Source organism: Halichoerus grypus, chromosome 6 (assembly GCF_964656455.1).
Source record: "Halichoerus grypus chromosome 6, mHalGry1.hap1.1, whole genome shotgun sequence".
Classification (NCBI taxonomy): Eukaryota; Metazoa; Chordata; class Mammalia; order Carnivora; family Phocidae; genus Halichoerus; species Halichoerus grypus.
The window spans coordinates 162,203,596-162,224,449 of record NC_135717.1 but is presented as its reverse complement, the minus strand read 5'-3'; the positions used below and the strand labels follow the sequence as shown (position 1 = coordinate 162,224,449).

The 20,854-nt window shown below is 37.1% G+C and overlaps 1 protein-coding gene and 1 long non-coding RNA gene across 8 annotated transcripts in view; one reads left to right on the top strand and one right to left on the bottom strand.

Annotated features, from left to right (window-relative positions):
• Positions 1-13,693, bottom strand: part of WASHC4 (WASH complex subunit 4) — a 67,738-nt gene extending 54,045 nt beyond the window's left edge. For all 7 annotated transcript variants that reach the window (XM_078076507.1, XM_078076504.1, XM_078076505.1 and 4 more), the window contains exons 1-10: positions 13,557-13,693; positions 9,636-9,775; positions 8,056-8,109; positions 7,896-7,961; positions 6,971-7,016; positions 6,431-6,498; positions 3,435-3,517; positions 1,845-1,887; positions 1,267-1,370; positions 562-682 (exon numbers count right to left, since the gene is read on the bottom strand). In XM_078076507.1, the coding sequence (XP_077932633.1) occupies positions 562-682; positions 1,267-1,370; positions 1,845-1,887; positions 3,435-3,517; positions 6,431-6,498; positions 6,971-7,016; positions 7,896-7,961; positions 8,056-8,109; positions 9,636-9,775; positions 13,557-13,617 (786 nt within the window). In that variant the 5' untranslated portion in view covers positions 13,618-13,693. The remainder of the gene's footprint in view (positions 1-561; positions 683-1,266; positions 1,371-1,844; positions 1,888-3,434; positions 3,518-6,430; positions 6,499-6,970; positions 7,017-7,895; positions 7,962-8,055; positions 8,110-9,635; positions 9,776-13,556) is intronic.
• A 79-nt stretch (positions 13,694-13,772) lies between these two features.
• Positions 13,773-17,639, top strand: LOC144382165 (uncharacterized). Its single transcript, XR_013448603.1, has 2 exons — positions 13,773-14,116; positions 16,308-17,639. It is a non-coding gene; the product is annotated as an uncharacterized LOC144382165 (long non-coding RNA).
• The last annotated feature ends 3,215 nt before the right edge of the window (positions 17,640-20,854 follow it).

Here is a 20,854-nt window from a genome sequence, read left to right as displayed (position 1 = left end):
GCTTTATTAAGATATCACTGATATATAACATATATAAGTTTGAGGTGTATGGTGCAATAATTAGATTATATACAGCTAGTAAGCACTTGAAAATGGTGGGGAAAGTGAAATTTTCTTTCATTTTAATTAATTTAAGCTTTAAAAAGCTACTAAATGATAGGAAGCTACCTGGCCTGCACAAACCCAAATTATATTCCCTGAGCCTAGGAAGAATTAAACAGACTTTTAAAAGGTAGTATAACAAACCCAAATCTAGAGGTTAACAACAAACATTAACACAACTGCTTAGATCTTAATCCTTGAACAGTTTTATCTTTTCATGTAATTAAAAAAAAAAAAAACCTTCACCCCCAAATACAACTAGTACTATTAATTTTATTTGCTACTAGGTACTAAAATAATTATATTTTAGTACACTAACAATGTCTTAAGCCCTTTAAGCCCCAGCACTTTTAAAGAACACATATTTCAACAGTATGCTATGAAAGCGTTGTCGTACTATAGTTCTGAGCTGGGTCAACTAAGGAGCCCATTTAGTAGAGCCTGATACAGCTCTCATACCTGAAATATCATTCCATCAAGTAACTGCCCTTCTAGCTTCAGCAAGAACTTTTCAAATGGCTTTAGTTTTTCTTCCTGAATTCCAAATTTTGAAGGATTGTGATGGACAGATTTCAGTAACCTTATGGAAGATTAGGAGAAAGACCTTCAATTTTCCTAATAAATTTTTCAATTGAAAATTTTCCAAGAAATCAAAATTTTATATTTATATTTCTTGTTTGGCTCTACACATTTGAAAATCTGAATAAAAACAATGCTAATATATTTAATTTTCTAATCATACCTTTTTATATCATCCTAAATTCAGATATCTGGTACTCTCTAGATTCCAGATGAACAACATTAAGATGCCTCGACTTAAAAAAGTCTAAGAATATACAATGAAATAAAACCAAGTTCAGGAAAAACAACTGTCACTTGAACAGAACCCTAGAAAAATTAATCTGAGTTCTAAGGTACTCAAATTAACATTCTACCATACTTTAAGAATTAGGAGGCTTTATACAGGTATACCATACTCTCAAACAAGCTCATCTGAAATTTAAAAATGGTTACCATATTCATAAGAACATTTGACATGAGATCCTTCTAAATATAGATCTCCAGGTCTTTTAAAAGATCTGCACTATTTACATTTATTTCCTTTTTAGTAGTACATTAACTATACAAAATAAGAGACTATCTTAAACATTTTAATTGGCTCACCTTTTGTACATAGTCCAGTGCTCTTTCAATGTGACATGATTATCAATAATTTCATCCAGGGTAAGCAAAACTGTTAGCAGCTCTCCCAAGTGCTCATACATAGTCTGTCAAAAAACCTTTAATGGTTATCATTTAATCACTGGTTACAAGTTAAGCTTCCTGTGGATTTTTAAAGTTAAACACACTAGGCTAATTATTACTGAGTTAAAGCAGTGGATAAATCAGTTTATTAACATACAGATGAAACTATTAATCCTCAGATGGAATAAGCATTAAATAGAGAAATGCTTTGCCCACTATATCATCCTTAATTGTGACTTTGCAGAATTGTTTCACGCTCCAAAGAGACCACTTAGAGAACCTACACTGGGCCACTACTGGGAAAAACTAGGAGTTATACTGATAGTGGGTCAGTAATGCCTCATCAACTTCACAGATAAAAGAGAACAAAGGCAAAAAAAAAAAAAAAAAATCCTTTAAGAGTTTTTCTATAATTGTTGTACTCCCCAATCATATAAACTCCACAGCAAAATATAGTAAAAATTATAGTTTTACAGATCAACTTAAATTACTTTTACCTGAAAATGAACTCCAGTTGTCTCTATAATTTTGGGTGCAATCCTGTAATAACATAACATCCAATTAAAAAAACTTTTTTTTTTTTACCACAGTTCATTTTTATTTTGAGGAAAACGCATAGCAGCAGGAGGTCTTGGGATTTTTAACACCTATGTATCTTTATTTAGGCTGTCATCACTAGAATTTCTGAGACCTTACTCCACTTTCCTAAGAAGAGAACTAACTTGTATATACAGAGTCAGGGCTATCCTTGCCTACACCTGACTCAATGGGTAGGGAAATGACAATATGTGGCCCATGAATAACCCTAGTCATTTAAACCTAAAGGACTGAGTTTGGGATGGAGGTGGAAAAATAACAAAACTGATATTCATTTTTTTCTAAACAAAATTTCTCAGTTTCCAACCATTTTATTATCCTACCCAAACTGGCATTTGGAAACTAGTCAGGTTTATTTCTGAGTTCTCATTCCTACTGAAAAACAATGCATACAACCAACACTGTACTAAAGTCAAAAACCCCGAGATAATTCAATTTTATTTCCTAGACACCTTCTACTCAACAGTAAATTATTTAAAATAGTACTTGTATATCAAAGCACATGTGGATATTCCACAAGATAGAATATTTTAAAAATTAAATATAAAATACAAATAAACTTCATCTTTCTTGGGCAGGGTGTGTGGTGGGGAGTCCTCTTTGAATTACACATCAGGTACTGCAGGGGTTAGGGGAGCTATGCTCTCATTCCCTCCTGCCATGAGAACAGCTTCAGTGACAGAACAGAACACAAAATAAACACCTGGCTGAGGAGAAAAACATGAGAATGAGAAACAGTTACACAGTCTCCCAGTTCATAAAGAGAGTTAAGATGCAGCCTGGTATAGTAAGAACAACAATGAATGGACTGGTGATCAAAGAACAGCATCTAAATTGCTATGGAATCTTATACAGTTCCTCTGGGTCTCAATCACTTCTTCTCATAATTGAGAACCCCTTGTCATATAACTAAACAACGTTACTGTAAGATTATAATTAAATAGTAAATGGTGAAAATTTTAAGTATAAAGTATTAATCAAATGTGAGATGTTACTTTGTGGTCCTAAGAACAGTAATGGCTATGAAAATTTGATCATTTTTCCTGATTTAGAACAGTGGTTCCCAAACTTGGAAGATCATTTGAATAAAACCAAAATTTTTTCAGCGTAGACTCCCTGGTCCCACTCCCCCAGATAATAAGCCAGGGAACAGTCACTATAAAGGAGAAATAAGGAGAGAGAATTTGGTACATGTTCTAATTCCATGTTAGCCTTTTCCTATAAAATAAAATTTAAGTATATTCTGTCAACATTCTTATTCAGACAGATAACAACTCATTCACCATGGCAGAAACTGTCTTATTAACCTATGTATTACACATTAAGTAGTGTTTGAAACATCATGAGTGTTCAAAGGATGGTGAATAAATGAATGTAAGAATGAGTAAACAAATGAACAAACAAAAAACTATTTCAGGTAATTGGCTAGTTTTAGAAAGCATTCCCTGCATCTCTATTATAAATGCACGAATATTTATAAAATCCATTACTTGTTACTGATATAGAGGGCAGCCAACTGATGGACTACGTTCATCACCACTTCATAGCACCTCGTAACAAAACAAGACAGTTCCTGAAATGACAAGTTGAGTATATGTTACATAGTTGCTTCTTAAATATCACCATTTCTCAATTTTATGGTAACAATATTAAACAAAAGCAAAACAGTTTCCAGTTAACTTGCAGCCAGACAACTTCAAGCATCCTTCAAGCAATTGATTCTTAACTCCTCTCCTGCATCACAAGGTCATTTCTACTGCTTTGTCCCCACAGCATTTCATTCATACTTCTATTTTAAGTCTAATATTTTAGTTACTCATGTAATTCTTAAATGACAGAGACATCTTATTCCTTCTTTAAGTAGCCACTGCTTCTCAATAAATTTGTCCTATTAAATGAATAAATAAATGAACATCTGAATGAAAAAGCTCAAAAGCTGCCAATTTAGAAAGTAGGATAATGAGGAAAAAGGCTCTCCAGAAGTCACTCTGAAATAACTTCAAATGTTTATTACCTTTATCTATAAACAAGCCTGGCACACAGAAAGGGAAATATTAATTATTGCAGGAATATGTCTGTCATTAAATAATTAATTCGCATCTACCATATCCCACACCTTCTGAAAATTTCTTTTCAGAAGCTCTCAATGCTTAAACCTAAAAAAACAGTTTGTATCCTAAAGTATTCAAAACCTGATTAAACCTGTGGCTATTCTAAATTTTAAGTTCTACGAGGACAGGAATTTCCGCTGGTTTTGTGCACTGCTGTATCCCCGGCACCAAGAACAGTTCCTAACATATGCTAGGCTTCTAAAACATTTGTTGAAGGTTTAAAAATGAAATTTTATGCAGCTGTCGATGAGATCCAAAAACTATTTAAAATGTATGAAAATGAAAATAATGCGTTTCAATTTTACTTAAATACCTCGTTTTACCTTTCTTATTAAACTTCTAAAAGTTCAATAAAAAGCAAAGAACAGAAAATTCAGAAAGAAGGCACAAAGTAAAAAAGGCAGAAACAAGTCCAGATGTATAACAGACTATTTACATAAGATAGAAACAGAATTAATTAACCAATTAAAAGAGATTTTCAGACTTTCAGACTGAATAAAGCAAAATCCAGACACATGGTTTAAAAAAAATACAACTAAAACATAATGATACTGAAAGGTTGAGAGAATATAAAAAGATAAATTAAAAAAAAAAGTAAACTAAAGCAGAGCTGGGGCAGTGAGAATATCAGACAAAAAATAGTTTGTTAGCATTATCACATTATATATGATATACATTTATGTAACTGCATATTATATAAAGCAGGGCTGGGGCAGTGAGAATATCAGACAAAAAATAGTTTGTTAGCATTATCACAGCTATTATATATGATACACATTTACATAACTGCACATTATATACATAATTATAGTTTAACAGGGTCACCACATAATAATAAAAGATTCAATTTATAAAGAATGATTAACAATTCTAAACTTGTACACACCAAACAGAATATCCTGAAAATAAGAAATGCAGAATTTGATAAAACTAGAGGAAGAAACTGACACATTCACTGGGACCTGCGAATTACATTTCTTAGACTCCTGCCAGTAGGCTTCCTGTTAGGTTCTGCCAACAGGTGGCACTAAAAGGACACTAAAGGCAGGAAAAGGACATCCTTAACTACTTCTTGCTGTTTGTATCAGCATAAGAGTTCACCCCAGCAATGGCAGTTTGCTCCACCTCCAGCTTCTTTCAGCACTCCAGAACTAACCTTGCATTGCCCTCTCACTGGTACCAGCCTGCTAGGCAGCGCTGCCTCCTTCATAGGTATGAGCAGTAACTACACGGGGCTCCTGCTCATAGTTCCCAGAGTCTGGTAACCCCAACTCTTTCCCCCTTTTTTTCCTCTTGATGTAGAGGTGGTATCTGCTTCCTCTGGATGACCTCACTATCCTCTTTTCTTTCAGCCCTCCAACTCTTATACAACCAATCCTCTATATCAAATCTCCTCTTCTGAAATACTGTGATTTGTTTTCTGGACTGGACCCTGACTGACACATACCATAACAGAGATCGAGTTCAACAAAATGCTCTCAATTACAAGGAGACAAAAAAAGGTAGTAAAGATATAAATGAGCTGAACAATATATTAGTATGTTTGATTAAATGAAATACATCAAATCTTGAACCTAACAATCAGGAGGTAGGTGGAATTAGGGGTATTTTTTTCCTTATCTCCAATTTTTGCTTTTGTCATATGGTACTAGCATTGCTTTATAATGGAGAGAGAAGAAATAGGAAGTTCTTTCATTTTTTTGACAAAACTAAACCAAAGACCTAGAATAACTAAAACTGCAGTGATGAAAACATCTGATTTGATCTGATTGAAATATCTGGTTAGAAGCATTGAGTGCTACTTTTAAAAAACCTTATCACTGCTCATGTACTAGAGTAACCATCTCCACTAACAACTTTTTCTGACATAAATTATCTTTTCCTACTTGACACGAAGTTTAAATTATTATTATTTTTTTAAAGATTTTATTTATTTATTTGAGAGAGAGAATGAGATAGAGAGATCACGAGGGTCAGAGGGAGAAGCAGACTCCCTGCTGAGCAGGAAGCCCGATGCGGGACTCGATCCCGGGACTCCAGGATCATGACCTGAGCCGAAGGCAGTCGCTTAACCAACTGAGCCACCCAGGTGCCCCTTAAATTATTTTAAAAGGCATGGTGACAAATTGTCCACAAATGAAATTATTTTAAAAAAAGAAAAGAAAAGAAAGAACCAAACTTACTTTGAGACCTTATTTCCGTAAAATGGTATGAAAGCCTTTCAGGAATTAAGACCTCTTTAACTATAATCCAATGCCAACTAAGTGTCTTACCCTTCAAAATACACATTCTTAGCATTTGAAGGTGTCAGAAATCTTTTTTAATTGTGTGTAATTTACCCAAACTTAAAAAAATAATAAGTAAAAAACAGTTACCTGTAAGAATGAAATAAATCTTCCCATTTGAATTTGGCAATCACCTTCCACCATGCTGGAATCTGTAGCTTTAAAAGGTAACATGAAGAATCGTATTTCAATTTTTTAATTTAAACTTACTCAAGACCCAAAAAGAAAAATAATTTTTATTCATTAGTATATGTTCTAATCTGCATAGTATTGAAAACAGAATTTTTATACTGAAAAGAAACATGAGACAATCATTAATCATTCAATTAAAAGTAACCATCTGTTTCACTATTTAATGAATTCAAGGAAAATCCTTATCTAGCCACAGTGCTTTGTAACTTATAAAAATACCACAAATAGATTTTAGAGAATTTGCTGCTGCTTCATCGCCCAGGCTTATTCTACCTGCTTATCAAACATGTAAACCAACAAAAAATTTGAATGCTTATTTTCTCACAGTAATACATTATATAATCATGGTAGTCCTGGAATGAAGTTAAGTTTTCAATCTCAAAATCTCAACCTCAAAAAAGGCATCATGACACTACAATGTAAAATTTTAAAACTTACCTCCTTCTCCATAAAACAAGAGACCATTATAAAATTTAGTTTCAGCCTGTTTAAAAAAAAAATTAAAATAATTTTAAAGGTTGCTATCTTGTTTTTAAATTCCTAGGCTCTCTTAGTTATCCGTATTTAATAATCAGAGGACTAGATCACATATACAAATTCATTTAAATTCAAAAACTGCTTACAAAACAGGTAAATTCAATCTTTAGAGTGCCAAAGATATCACTGATACTCAAAGTTATTTCTTAATTTCTTTACCCCTGCCTTTGTCTTTTCTGACCACTCTAATTGTCCCACATCCTCCCACTAGTTCATGGGAGATAGAAAGCAACCACATAGTATCAAAAAGATACAGAAAAAAAGAGGAAGTTTACCAACTTCTACCAGAGTTTTAATGACCCATGGCTAAGAAAATGCAAAACATATTAAAAATTCAAAGGTTTTTTAAAAAATCAGTTATATTTATTGTATCTAGGGGTGCCTGGCTGGCTCAGTCAGTAGAGCATGAGACTTGATCATGAGTTCAAGCCCCATGCTGGGTGTGGAGCCTACTAAAAAAATTTTTTACTAAAAAAAAGTAAAAAATCACTTATATCTAGAAAGCCAATATATATGGCAAATAACACAGACTTTGAAGGTAAATAGACCCAGACTCGAATAGTTACTACCAGTAAAATGCTAGGCAAGTGACTCTTGAAGCCTGTTTCCTCATCTATTCCTCACGTTATCTGCCTCATTCTAAGTATGAACAGGGTTAGTCTGGTGTCCGGCACACAGTAAGTACACTCAGTGAATGGTGATCACTATTATTAGTATTAAATAAACAATTCATTCAGCACGCAATAAATCTTTATGTACACTATACATATAAGCACGTATTTGCTTTTAAATCATGTTTTAACAACTTAAGAGTAAAAATAATTACCTCATACTTTAATTTCTTGATTTCACAACAAAGTGCAGCATAAACAGTGATGACTTTGTTCAAGACCTAGTTTCATGAGGAAAAACATAAACAAAAAGGTAAGTTATAGCAGATAACTAAAGCATTTAAAAAATAGATTTTTAGGTTTAGAAATCTGTACCTTGTTTTCAGTCTTTATGAGTTCCAAAAGGGAAGACTGTTCATAAGGCAAAAGCTATAGAAACAAAGGGAAAGAATATTTCTTTTTAATTTGAAAAAAATCATTGAAATTTTAAATATTCAAATTGAGTCTAGCTCTATTCTATTTAAACTTGTCTTGGACCCTGTACTTAGCACTAACACACACCAGATGGGCATTGACTGCTAATTGGTATAGGATTTCTTTTGGGGGTGGTGAAAATGCTCTTAAATTGAGTCTGGTGATGGCTGCACAATTCTGTGAATACACTAAAAGCCAAAGAATTATATGATATGTGAATTTCAAGAATATGAGACATGTGAATTTCAAGAAAACTGTTACTAAATAAGTCAATAGGTAACTCAGGACAGTGTCTAATACATAATAAATGTTCAGTAAATGTTAATTATTATTTAAGTGGTAACAGGCTAGTTTCAAAGATAAAACAAGATAGAATGATCTCAAAATGGAACAGAGCAGGAATGACTTATTTTATTAAAGATTTTATTCATTTATTTGAGACAGAGATAGCAAGAGTGAGCACGAGCAGGGGAGTAGAGGGAAAAGCAGGGCCCCCCCACCCCGTGAGCAGGAAGCCCAACACAGGGCTTAATCCCAGGACCCTGGGACCATGGACCTGAGCCAAAGGCAGACGCTTAACCGACGGAGCCACCCAGGCTCCCCAGGAGTGACTGATTTCATACGTTAAAAAATTACTCTAAATAAAATTCTACTACTGAAACTAATATTACACTATATGTTAAATAACTGGAATTTAAATAAAAACTGAAAAAAATTACTCCCACATTAAGATACCCTAAATGGCATAAGGGAAAATGATGGGATCTATATCTTCATTAGACTACGAGTGAGATGGATATATGTGTTTGACAAAAATTCACTGAACAGTATATTGTGTATCTATGCATTTCACTATATGTAAGATAATCTCAATAAGGAACAAATAAAGTTTGAATATTCTATTCCAACCCTCTTCATTTTCTTGATGAAAAACAAAGGCTACCTCAAAAGTTTGTGTTATTCATTAAAACAAAAAACAAATAACACACATCTGCCTGGCTTCAAGATAAGGAAATTCACAATTTTTCTCCAAGTTTCTTCTGGTTCTCTAGATGCCAGATAATAAAAATATACAGTTGACCTTTGAACAACACAGGTTTGGATGGTATGGGTCCACTTACATGCAGGTTTATCTTTTTATAAATACAGTACAGCACTATAAATGTATTTTCTTTGTCATTTTCTCATAACATTTTCTTTTGTCTAGCTTACTGTAAGAATAAAGTACATAATACATATACGAAATATGTGTTAATCGACTGTTTATGTTATTGGTAAGGCTTCTGGTCAACAGCAGGCTATTAGTTAAGTTTGGGGAGTCTAAAGTTCTATGTAGATTTTCAACTGCATGGGAAGTCAGCACTCCTAACCCCCACATTATTCAAGGGCCAAATGTATATTCCATTTTTTAAAATTATGTTTTCAAGATACAGTATGTCCTGAAAATATATACATAAATTAAAAATAAAACAAAATCAAACCTTTAATGCTATTGGATCAAGGTTGAAATCCCAAACATCACCAATTGACTCATCCAGTGCATCCTCAATTCTTCTCAATTGAGATGTATACTCCTCAAGAAATTTCCCGTAATTCTTAAGTTGGACTTCAGCATGAATTTCTAAATTTAAATTTTAAAACAGTATGTAAGAAGTACAAGTAATAAATTACAGGACATTTACTTCAAAAAATCTCAAAAGTCACAGCAAAGTAGTTACTAAGCATTTTTAAATATATTACTCTGGAATGTCTGGACTTCTTGAAAATAAAGTTTCAAAGTTAAACAATAATTCAGCTTTTAATCTTTTCCAAATAATAAGATAATTTTAAAAGCTATAGATGTTAACAATATACAGCAATACCACATTTAAACTATAACTTTAAAGTACTATGAAAAAATTACTGTCCCATTTACCCCCTAAGCTAGGGGTTTTAAACAATCTGAATAATGCCTTAGACAACTCAACATCTTGATTCTGTTTTAGTCATAAATAACTTTTTGGAAAAAAAAAAAAAAAAAGACCTGAATCAAGTATAAAAATCTGTGTTGTCATAGAAGCAAAATTTAAAAACATAATTCTTAAGTCTCTGTAGTGTAAACTGTCTAAAAATACATCTAAATATTGGTTTTTTTTGGATTTTATTTATTTGACAGAGAGAGACACAGCGAGAGAGGGAACACAAGCAGGGGGAGTGGGAGAGGGAGAAGCAGGCTTCCCGTGGAGCGGGGAGCCCGATGCGGGGCTCGATCCCAGGACCCCAGAATCATGACCTAAGCTGAAGGCAGACGCTTAACGACTGAGCCACCCAGGCACCCCCATCTAAATACTGTTTTTAAAACGGTTTTAGCCCTGCTTTATCATAATGAATGTTATTTCTGTAATGCCCAAAATTTACCAAGATATTTTAATTATTTATCATAATAGAGTTGGAAAAGCCAGTAAAGAACACTTAGTACAGAATACTGTGCTTATGGAAAAAGCCCAGATGTCCATTGACAGATGAATGGATAAGGAAGATGTGGTGTGAATGGATAAGGAAGATGTGGTGTGAATGGATAAGGAAGATGTGGTGTGTGTACACACACACACACACACACACACACACACACAGTGGAATATTACACAGCCATCAAAAAATGAAATCTTGCCATTTGCAACGACGTGGATGGAACTAGAGGGTATTATGCTAAGCGAAATAAGTCAGAGAAAGACAAGTATCATATGGTCTCACTGATATGTGGAATTTAAGAAACAAGGCCAAGGGGCACCTGGGTGGCTCAGTCGGTTAAGCGTCTGCCTTCGGCTCAGGTCATGATCCCAGGGTCCTGGGATCGAGTCCCGCATCGGGCTCCAGGCTCAGCAGGGAGCCTGCTTCTCCCTCTCCCTCTGCTGCTCCCCCTGCTTGTTCTCTCTCTCTCTCTGTCAAATTAATAAATAAAATCTTTAAAAAAAAAAAAGGAAACAAGGCCGAGGATCATGGGGGAAGAGAGAAAAAAATGAAACAAGATGAAACCAGAGAAGGAGACAAACCATAAGAGACTCTTAATCATAGGAAACAAACTGAGGGTTGCTAGAGGGGAGGGGGTGGGGGGAATGAGGTAACTGGGTGAGGGACATTGGGGAGGGTATGGTTGTAATGAGCACTGGGTATTATACAAGACTGATGAATCACAGATCTGTACCCCTGAAACAAATAATACATTATATGTTAATTGAATTTAAATTTTAAAAAAGAACTAAAAAAAGAACACTGTGCTAATATTTACAAATTTACACATTAAATAGATGACTCTAAGAAGTCACTGGAAGAAACTGGACAATAAAAGTATGTCTAATCATCAAAGTTAATAATTAAAGGAAATATTCTACCATACACATAAGAATTCACTATTCCAAAGGCAGCAAATCCAGTTCCTTTTATTGATGTGAATAACTATTCAGTCATTGTTGTCTAAAAAAACTAAAACTTTTCTCTCCTCAAATCAGCAGTGCAAAGCAATTCTAAGATAAAATATGTTCTAAGGATGAAGACCTAGCTCTCCACTCTCCCTTATTTTGCAACTAATGCTCTCAATCAGGTGGATCAATTCAGTTCATTAAGGTTGCTATCTCATTATAGCAGTAACCTAAGCAATTCTGGAAGATGGTCAAGATAGGATTCATAGCACAAAAATTAACGAACACCAGGCACACAGAACGGATGGGAATTCTTCTCTTCCCTAGAGCTTAAATTAAAAAACTGAGAAGGATTCTTGAACTCCCAAGCACATGCCTAATTCTCAATTACATGGGAAATAACCAAAGCTGCATTTTACCAGCAAATGAGTTCTTAATGACAATGCCAGAAAAGCATGCTGGCATTTGTCTGTTTGGGAAATCACAAAGTAGTAGGCAAGAGAAAACCTGCAGTACCATTAAAGGTCCTTGCTGATAAAATAATGAATAGTTGTAAAATTAGTAAAAGTTACAATAAAAAGATTTCAAAATAAGGAATCCATGGTGATTCCTCAAGAGTAAAATTCCAAAAACCTATTCACAGGCTCATCTCTACATTCTTTGTTATCTTTGTATCCCTAATACCTAGTACAGTTCCTGGTATTCAGTCTGTTGACTGAATCAGATCATTCTACTCTCAGTTGAACCATTTTCAAACATAGCAACATATTTTCATTACAATTTTTTGAAGATACTAGAGTAGGGGACCTCTGTCCATAAAACTCCATACATGACAAGGTGCCATTCACTTTATAACAATAAATACAGAATCCTCTCCACAAAAAAGTTAAAGGACTTTGTCATTACCACCAAGATTTTTTTAATGCTGCGTAAGAGCTAATAACTTTAGGAATGTTTTATGAAAAACTGCAAATCATCATGAATTATGCTCATGCTTCTCTAAGAGGCTACTAAAACCTAATTACATGTTAAGTTTCTACACATGATTCTTTGTAAAGTTAAGCAAAATTCACGTGTAATTTTTAAAAAACTGCATTCACCTTTTGGGAAAATGGCGTAAAAAAACAAATTCACAAGCAGTAGGTCCCAATCTCTTTCATATCACTTAAACAGATTAATATCACTAGAGATAAGAAACAGATTATCGACTTGTATTAATCTTAAGTAGAGTTTCACTAAAATAATTATTTGGCCTCTAACTTTTGCTGCATGGAACTTAATCTGGTACGGTTTTTTGACTTCTAAGTCCAAAATGAAACAATTCGATTTTATGGAGTAAAAGTTGCTTAATTTTTGAAACCTTTCTAGGTGCAATGGAAGCTCTCCGACACCCCTGAAAAACACCACTTATCGTAAATAAAAGGCACGGAAGGAGATAAGCTGACATTCGCTTGTTTATTTTTACCGTGTGAAGAGTGCTTTTTCCCTATCTTGTCCGTTGTATGAATATGCAGAAAAAATACTCAAACTTCCAAAAGTTGATTGGAGGAAAAGGAGAAAAACAGGAAAGCGAAAACAGGAACCCGGACCTCTGCCGGTTCTAGAACTGAACGCTCCGCACAGGTGGCAAAGCCCCGAGAGGCCAGAGGCAAGGCCGGCCTCGGCTCCCCGGGCTGCTGGGCCTCCCTGGGCGCGCCCCGCCCGGCCCCCGGCTGCGGACAGCGGACGCCGCGGCTCCCGGCACCAAGGGCTCCAACGGAGAGCCGCCGCCCCGGACGCCGAGCCCTGCCTCGGCCGGCATGACCCACCGCCACCGGGATCCTAACCCCGAAAGTAACGTTCGAAAGCGCGTCCCTCTCGCACCCCAAGGGGCAGCAAGTGTCCCGAACAGGACGGCTGCGCAGCGACCGCAACGCAACGCAGAGCCCTCCCGCAGGAGCGCTGCCGGAGCTAAGGCGGGCTGGGGAGCATCCACCCGCAGCCCTTGCTCTGTAGCTCCCTTACTCTGTGAGCCGTCGTCAACGCGGTCGAACTCCCAGTCCGGGGACAGAGTCTCCACCGCCATCACCCCGGCGCCTCCCCTAGTCACAGCTCCAACCAGCCTGGGCGACCACGGCCGCCTCACCCTGGCCGCGGTCACGTCACGTGACTTCCGGCCCCGGCCCCGCCCCCGCTCGCGAGGGCAGGCCGGGCTCAAGGCCCCAGCGGGGCGCGGGGGCTGCTGGGAAAGCGAGTCGGCCGCGGCGGCACTAGCTGCATCCTCCCGTGGCGACTTGGGCCTCGCCACCGTTCACTTCACATCTCAGGCCACATCGTTGCCTTTGACTTCGCCCTGCTGTCTCCAGGTCATTTGTGATACCTGGGGAGTTGTTCCAACAGTCTAGCCTAACAAGGGTAAAATTGATGGGGTAGTGGCTTAACAGGAGGGCGTGGTCCTCGAGTACGTCGCTGTCCAGGCGCTTCTTAGAAGCAGGAACTGCCAACGCCCTCTCTGTCACTGTCATCGGAGTTCCTGCTTCTCTCCTCTTACAAGTCCTGGGCAATCAGTTCCTGAGAATAAAACGGTGTGTGAGAGGTGGAGTTACTTTACGAACGCGTTAGCGAGGAATCTTACTACTTTGCTTACCTTGTGCTCACCGGTCCTCCGCCACCTCCTCTTAAAAAGGCAGGGAGGGAAGAAGAAGCGCTATTCAAGTGTGTTCTAAAATGCTCCTACCTGCTAACTGGCTTTTCCGCGAATGGAGATGTGTTACCCAGTAACATTCATTGCTGCATGGTTTTTAATGCATACTAACAGGAAATAATCTTAATGTCCATCAATAGGGAATAATTACATAAAGTTTAATACATCCATTATGAAATACGAGATAGCTGTTTTTAAAAATGAAATACGTTTGGGCGCCTGGGTGGCTCAGTTGGTTAAGCGACTGCCTTCGGCTCAGGTCATGATCCTGGAGTCCCAGGATCGAGTCCCGCATCGGGCTCCCTGCTCAGCAGGGAGTCTGCTTCTCCCTCTGACCCTCCTCCCTCTCATGCTCTCTGTCTCTCATTCTCTGTCTCTCAAATAAATAAATAAAATTAAAAAAATAAATAAATAAATAAAAAAATAAAAAAAATAAAAATGAAATACGTTTGTAGAGACATGGGAAACTGACAGAGGGTAGTTGCAGAATAATGTGTATTTTTGCTTACATTTATACTCATGTAAACCTGTTTGTGCATATGGGCGTGTAAATGCATAGAAAGAGAACTCAAATCGCACTAAACAGGATAGAAGCCAACTGGGAAAGAGTGTGTTGGAAATTAAAAAGCGGATTTTCAAGTTTTTTTATGTCCCCTTATGTATTTTTTAATCTTTAACAATGAGGTCTTATTGAAGTCTTATTTCTGTAATCTTAAAAAGGACCAAAAATAACTAAATGAAAGCAGGTAAAAAGTTTCTAGAAGAACGTTCCCTGAGACCTGTGGATCTGCAGTAGGTCAAATATTTGAGTGCCCACTAGATACCAGGCACCATGCTAGATATAATTATGGAAAAAAAAAAAAAACAAAACACAGGCAAGAAAGGTGGACCCAACCCAAGTGATGCTTGCAGTTTTCGTGGGCATTTTAGAAAGGAAAAAAACAAACTTGAAAATAACAGTAACATCAGTGCCTACTGGCTGACAAACATTTTTCCCTTTACTTTCTATATGATTGTGAGTACAACTTGCTGTACTCTTCACATTTGTATTCATCACTGTTATTAATCTAATAGCTCATTGTAATACACTGAAATTACAGGTCAGAGCAATTTGAATATGCAAGTGCATTAATCTATTAAGGTTAATAAATCAGTGGCAAGCGTCATTCTATAATCACAGTTTCTACAGCCAAATTGTGTAGGTCCAAATCATAGCTCTGTCACTTACTAGCCATGTGATTTGGGGCCAAGTAATTTAACCTCTGCCTTGATTTCCTCAGTTTTAAAATGGGAGTGATAATAGTAAACACATCATGGTATTGTTATGAGGACTAGTTTAGTTTATACATGTAAAAGGCATAGAACAATGCCAATCGCATACAATAGAAGTGTTTGCTATTTTGAATCATTGTAACTTTATTTTTTAAAGAAATCTTAGGGATTGCCTGTCTTTATCTTACATACCTTTAAATCAAATTCCAGGGCCTAGAATTTCAAATTTTATTAGAGAATTACAAGCTAGATGTGAAATATAAAGCACATTCACTATAAACTGAAATGTGCTCTCTCAAAGTTATTTATTACAGCAGATGTCCTATATTTCTCAGGCTTAGTCTACAGAAGGCAAATAATCATTTTGAGGAATTAAATATCCTTCTTTCTACTTTTCTTCATTCCTATCAGGACTGTCTGAGAGGAGAGCTTGGAAATAGAAGGGGAAAATTTTTATATAGACAGCATTGAACTATTTTGAGAACTTCAAAGAATTTTAGAACAGCTGCCCATAGAAGTTTCTTGCAGAGTCCTTGCCTTTAACACTTAAACTCGCAACTCAAGTACCAGTTTATTCCATACCAAAACACTTTTTATATATTATAGAGCTAAGGTCTTGGTGAACTTGTTTCTTAATATACATTTAAAGTATGTTTCCAACAATAGAAATTCTATGGTAATAACTCCCTAAAGACATTTCACTTAATAAGTCATCACAAAGTCCTATGTGATCTGTCAAAAAGATTCCAAATGTGTTAATTCATATATTTATTTTTTTTATTTATTTATTTGTTTGACAGAGAGGGGGCCAGAGCGCACACAAGCAGGGGGAGCAGCAAGCAGAAGGAGAGGGAGAAGCAGGCTCCCCACGGAGCAGAGAGCCTGACAGCATGGGGCTCGATCCCAGGACGTGGGGATCACAACCCGAGCCAAAGGCAGACGCCTAACCGACTGAGCCACCCAGGTGCCCCAATTCATATATTTCTTTACAAAAGAATCCCTCACCTGGACAATTACTGTAAACTCGTGACGGATCTTCTCTTTCCATTGTCCACACTGTTCTCCAAGTGCAGTTCTCAAAACCTATCTGATCAGGTTATGCCCCACTTTAAATCCATTGCCCTTGGTTTGAAGTTTTCACTTCATAAGATGGAACACAAGGCTTCTTTCAATCTGCCCTTTGATTATTCTCTAAATTTTCTGCCTCTTCTATGCCCTAATCTACACCTACTTTGTTCTATTGGGATGCCAAACCATTTGCAGTTTCTCAAACAGGTCCTGCTGCTTCCAGCATATGTAAAGGACTTAAAATGCTTCCTGGCATGTTGTAAATGCAAAATAAGTGCTGCTATTATCTTGACTATCACTCCTGATCCCTGCTTCTCTCTCCCCCCCACCCCCGCCAATTGTTCCAAACTTCTACTCCATCTCATTGGCCAGAACTTAATGAGATGACCACCCCTGACCTACAGGTAGGTCTGGGAAAGGCAATCTTTGAGTTGGGTGGCCATGCATCCAGTTAAAAATTGGTTTTAGGAGTGCCTGGGTGGCTCAGTTGGTTGAGTGACTTTTGGTTTCAGCTTGGGTCATGATCTTAGAGGGTAGTGAGATGGAGCCCTGCAACGGACTCCATGCTGGGAATGGAATTTGCTTGGAATGCTCTCTCTCCCTCTCCCTCTGCCCCTCTCTCTCAAAAAAAAAAAAAAAAAAAAAAGGTTTTTATTAGATGGAGAAAGGAATAATGTGTCATGGGAAGCCATTAGTTTCTGATGTAAAAGTTAACGTCTGAACTGAATTTTGACAATATTACCACTCCCTTTTTTAAAATACTGTCAGTGACTAAAAACTGTGCTTGCAATAAAAATAGCATCTATGGAAAAAGCCTACATCATCTTCAGCCTCTTTCCTTTTTGCTTATGATGATCCAACCGTATTGGTCTTTTAATTCTTCCAAAAAACCAAGCTCTTTTCCACATGAAGTCCTTCACACTGTGCCCACTTTTTGCCTGGAAAGTTCTACCCCCATTGGGTATCTACCACTTATCTTTCATATCTCAGATTAAATGTCACTTCCTTAGTGAGGACATTCCTGACTACACAATCCCAAGTAGGTACCTTTTGTATTCAGTATATATACCTTTCCTTTGTAACTCTTATCAAAATTTTTTATCATTTAGGGGCGCCTGGGTGGCTCGGTCGGTTAAGCGGCTGCCTTCGGCTCAGGTCATGATACCAGGGTCCTGGGATCGAGCCCTGCATCGGGCTCCCTGCTTGGTGGGGAGCCTGCTTCTCCCTCTTGCTCTGTCTGCCACTCTGCCTACTTACGCTCTCTCTCTATCTCTGTTAAATAAATAAATAAATAAATCTTTAAAAAAAATTTTTTTTATCATTTAATTATTAGAAGTTTACTTGTTTAAAGCCTATTTCTCCCACTAGACTGTAAGCTCTATGAACATCCAAATCGTGTCTCTTTGATACAGTTCAATGCTAAGTACAGTGATCGGTACATAGATGATTAATATATATTTGTTAAAAGAATAAACTAATAATTCTCATTTTTTCCATTGCTCTGTAATAAATATTCATTCTGCAGGACAATTATTTCCTCTTAGTTCTTCAGTGGGTGGCATTGCTTGTTAAAGAATCTATTAGAGTAAAAAAATAATTTAATAAAATATTATATATATATTTCTATGTAAGTGATGATCTACAAAGTAGACCATAATTTAAAAAGCATACCTTAGTGGACACCTGGGTGGCTCAGTCAGTTAAGCATCTGCCTTCAGCTCAGGTCATGATCCCAGGGTCCTGGGATGGAGTCCCGCATCGGGCTCCCTGCTCAGCAGGGAGCCTGCTTCTCCCTCTGCCTGCTGCTCGCCCTGCTTGTGCTCTCATTCTCTCTCTCTCTGACAAATAAATAAATAAAATATTTTTTAAAAAGCATACCTTGGAAAAATCTTATAATTAGCATGTTAAAGTAATTGACAAGAACATATCTAGAAATGGACAAGCATAAAGTAGTCAAGTAAACCTACTTGCAGTTAAAAACTAAGAAAAGTAGACAAAGTATAGTAATAACTTTAAAAGATTTGAAAAATAATAAAACCAGACAGAAAAGCACAGGAAAATGACTCAGAATTCTGAATGTACTCAGAATTTACTGGTAAGAATTATGAGTTTGTGGCTTTCTGCCTGACAGTGTCTCTCACCCCTTCAAGTCAAGAAATGAAACACTGTTTCAAGGTGGCAGCAAACCAAGTTCAGGATTGTTGGAAGAGAAACTGGAAATTTGGAGGAGCTCAAGGTGGCAGCAAACCAAGTTCAGGATTGTTGGAAGAGAAACTGGAAATTTGGAGGAGCATCCTGAAACAAGGGACTCACAGAGGGGATGAGATCCAAAACCTAAGTGTAAACATTGCCCAGATCCCTGGTTAACCACCAAACTACGTGCAGAGAGCCTGCTGAAATCATAATCAAGAGTGCTTAAAAACACCCACACTGGGTGAGAGGTGTGCTTGCTGCCCTTTGATGCATATATTCTCCACCAGATGTGCACCTGGGGTAGGAAAGCTGAAGCCCTGTGGGTTCAAGATGGCAGAGAATGGAGATTGGGCTGGCAGAGCAGCTTGAAAATTTAGAAGAGAAAACTGATAATCAAGGGAATTGCTAAGGAGGTGAACCCCCAAATCTGAGCAAAAATGCTGGCCAAACCATTGTCTAAATGAATTGAACAGAAATGTAAGCTGCTGTCCTCTGCAGGGTTTGAGTCCAAGCAAATTCTCTCCTTTCTAAATAAAAGGCACTGGGGCAGTTGGTGAGGTGTCTGACTCTTGGTTTCAGTTCAGGTCCTGATCTCAGGGTCATGAGAAGGAGCCCTGAGTTGGACTCTGTGCTCAGCGTGGAGTCTGTTGGAGATTCTCTTTCCCTCTCCCTCTGCCCCTCCCGCTCGTTCTCTCTCCCTCCCTCTCAAATAAATAAGTAAATCTTTAAAAATAATAATAAATCAATCAATCAAAACCCCAGTAGTTTTCTTAAGAATGTAACAGAATCCAGAATGTCTGAATTAACTGTTTTCCTTTTTTTTTTTTTTGGTGAACAATAAAATTTAATTAACCAAAGTCTGACAGAATAGAAAGAAACAATAGATGTAATTACAGTTATAGTTAGAAATTTTAATACTTCTCTCAGTATTTGATATGACAAATAGAATATGAGAATAAAGAATTGAACAATACTCTCAACCAGTTTGTCTTAGGTGATATTTATAAAACATTCTATACAACAACACCAAAATAGACATTTTTTCAAGTATACAAGGAATACTCAGCAAGGCAGGTCATATGCTAGGCCATAAAACAAAACTCAATGCATTTTAATGGACTGAAATTTGGTTATATTCTCTGACTGCAATGGAATCATACAGAAATCAATAGCAGAAGAATCTCAAAATCCCTGGAAAATCCCTAAACTTAAGCACAAATCTCTAGGGCACTGTGAGAAATGAAGAAAATCTACAAAGTTATATACTATGCGATTCCATTTGTTTGATAGTCTTGAAAAGACAAAACCACAGTGACAAAGGACAGAGCAGAGATTCTCAGGGTGAGAAGGGGTGATTGGTTAGCCATGACTGCAAAGGGACAGGGCAGTGTTGGGGTGGGGAATGGAACGGTTCTGTATCCTGACTGCAGTATTACTTACGTGAATCTTTACATACGTTAAAACTCATAGAACCGTACAGCAAAAATGAAATCAATTTTACTGCATGTTATTTTTAAAACATGTAGTGGTGGGATTGGCCTTCGCGTGCATTTGGCTTCAGGATTCAAATGATGTCAGGTCTTGGATTCTCACTATTTCTTTTCTATCTCTTCCGCAATTTTTGCTACATTCTTTAGGTTCAATAGGGTAGCCCTTGGTAGCTTCAGGTTCACATTATCACAACACCAAAAGTGATATAAAGGGTACACTTAACTGATAGCTTAAACAGAAGTCCTAGAATTAGGTCTTGTTGGCCTTCATTAGCTTTACTAGGATCTTGTGCACAATTTGAACCAGTCATTGTAATTAAAGGGATGGGAGAGATGTACTGATTGGCTTAGTGTAGGTCATATGCTCCACCCCTGGATCCTAGTGGGGTAAGGGGGAAAGAAAACTTTATAGGAACCACAAGGCCTAAGACAGGAGGAGAAGCAAATCCTCACATGGAAAGGGGAATACTGTTATCCTAAGAAGTGGATTTTAGATGGTAGGTCGCAAAAGCAATACCTAGTTGGTACACTAACCAGTCATTTGGTCATTTGCAGTCAAGCAGATCACACTGTTGCTATTTGCCAGGACTAGAGCA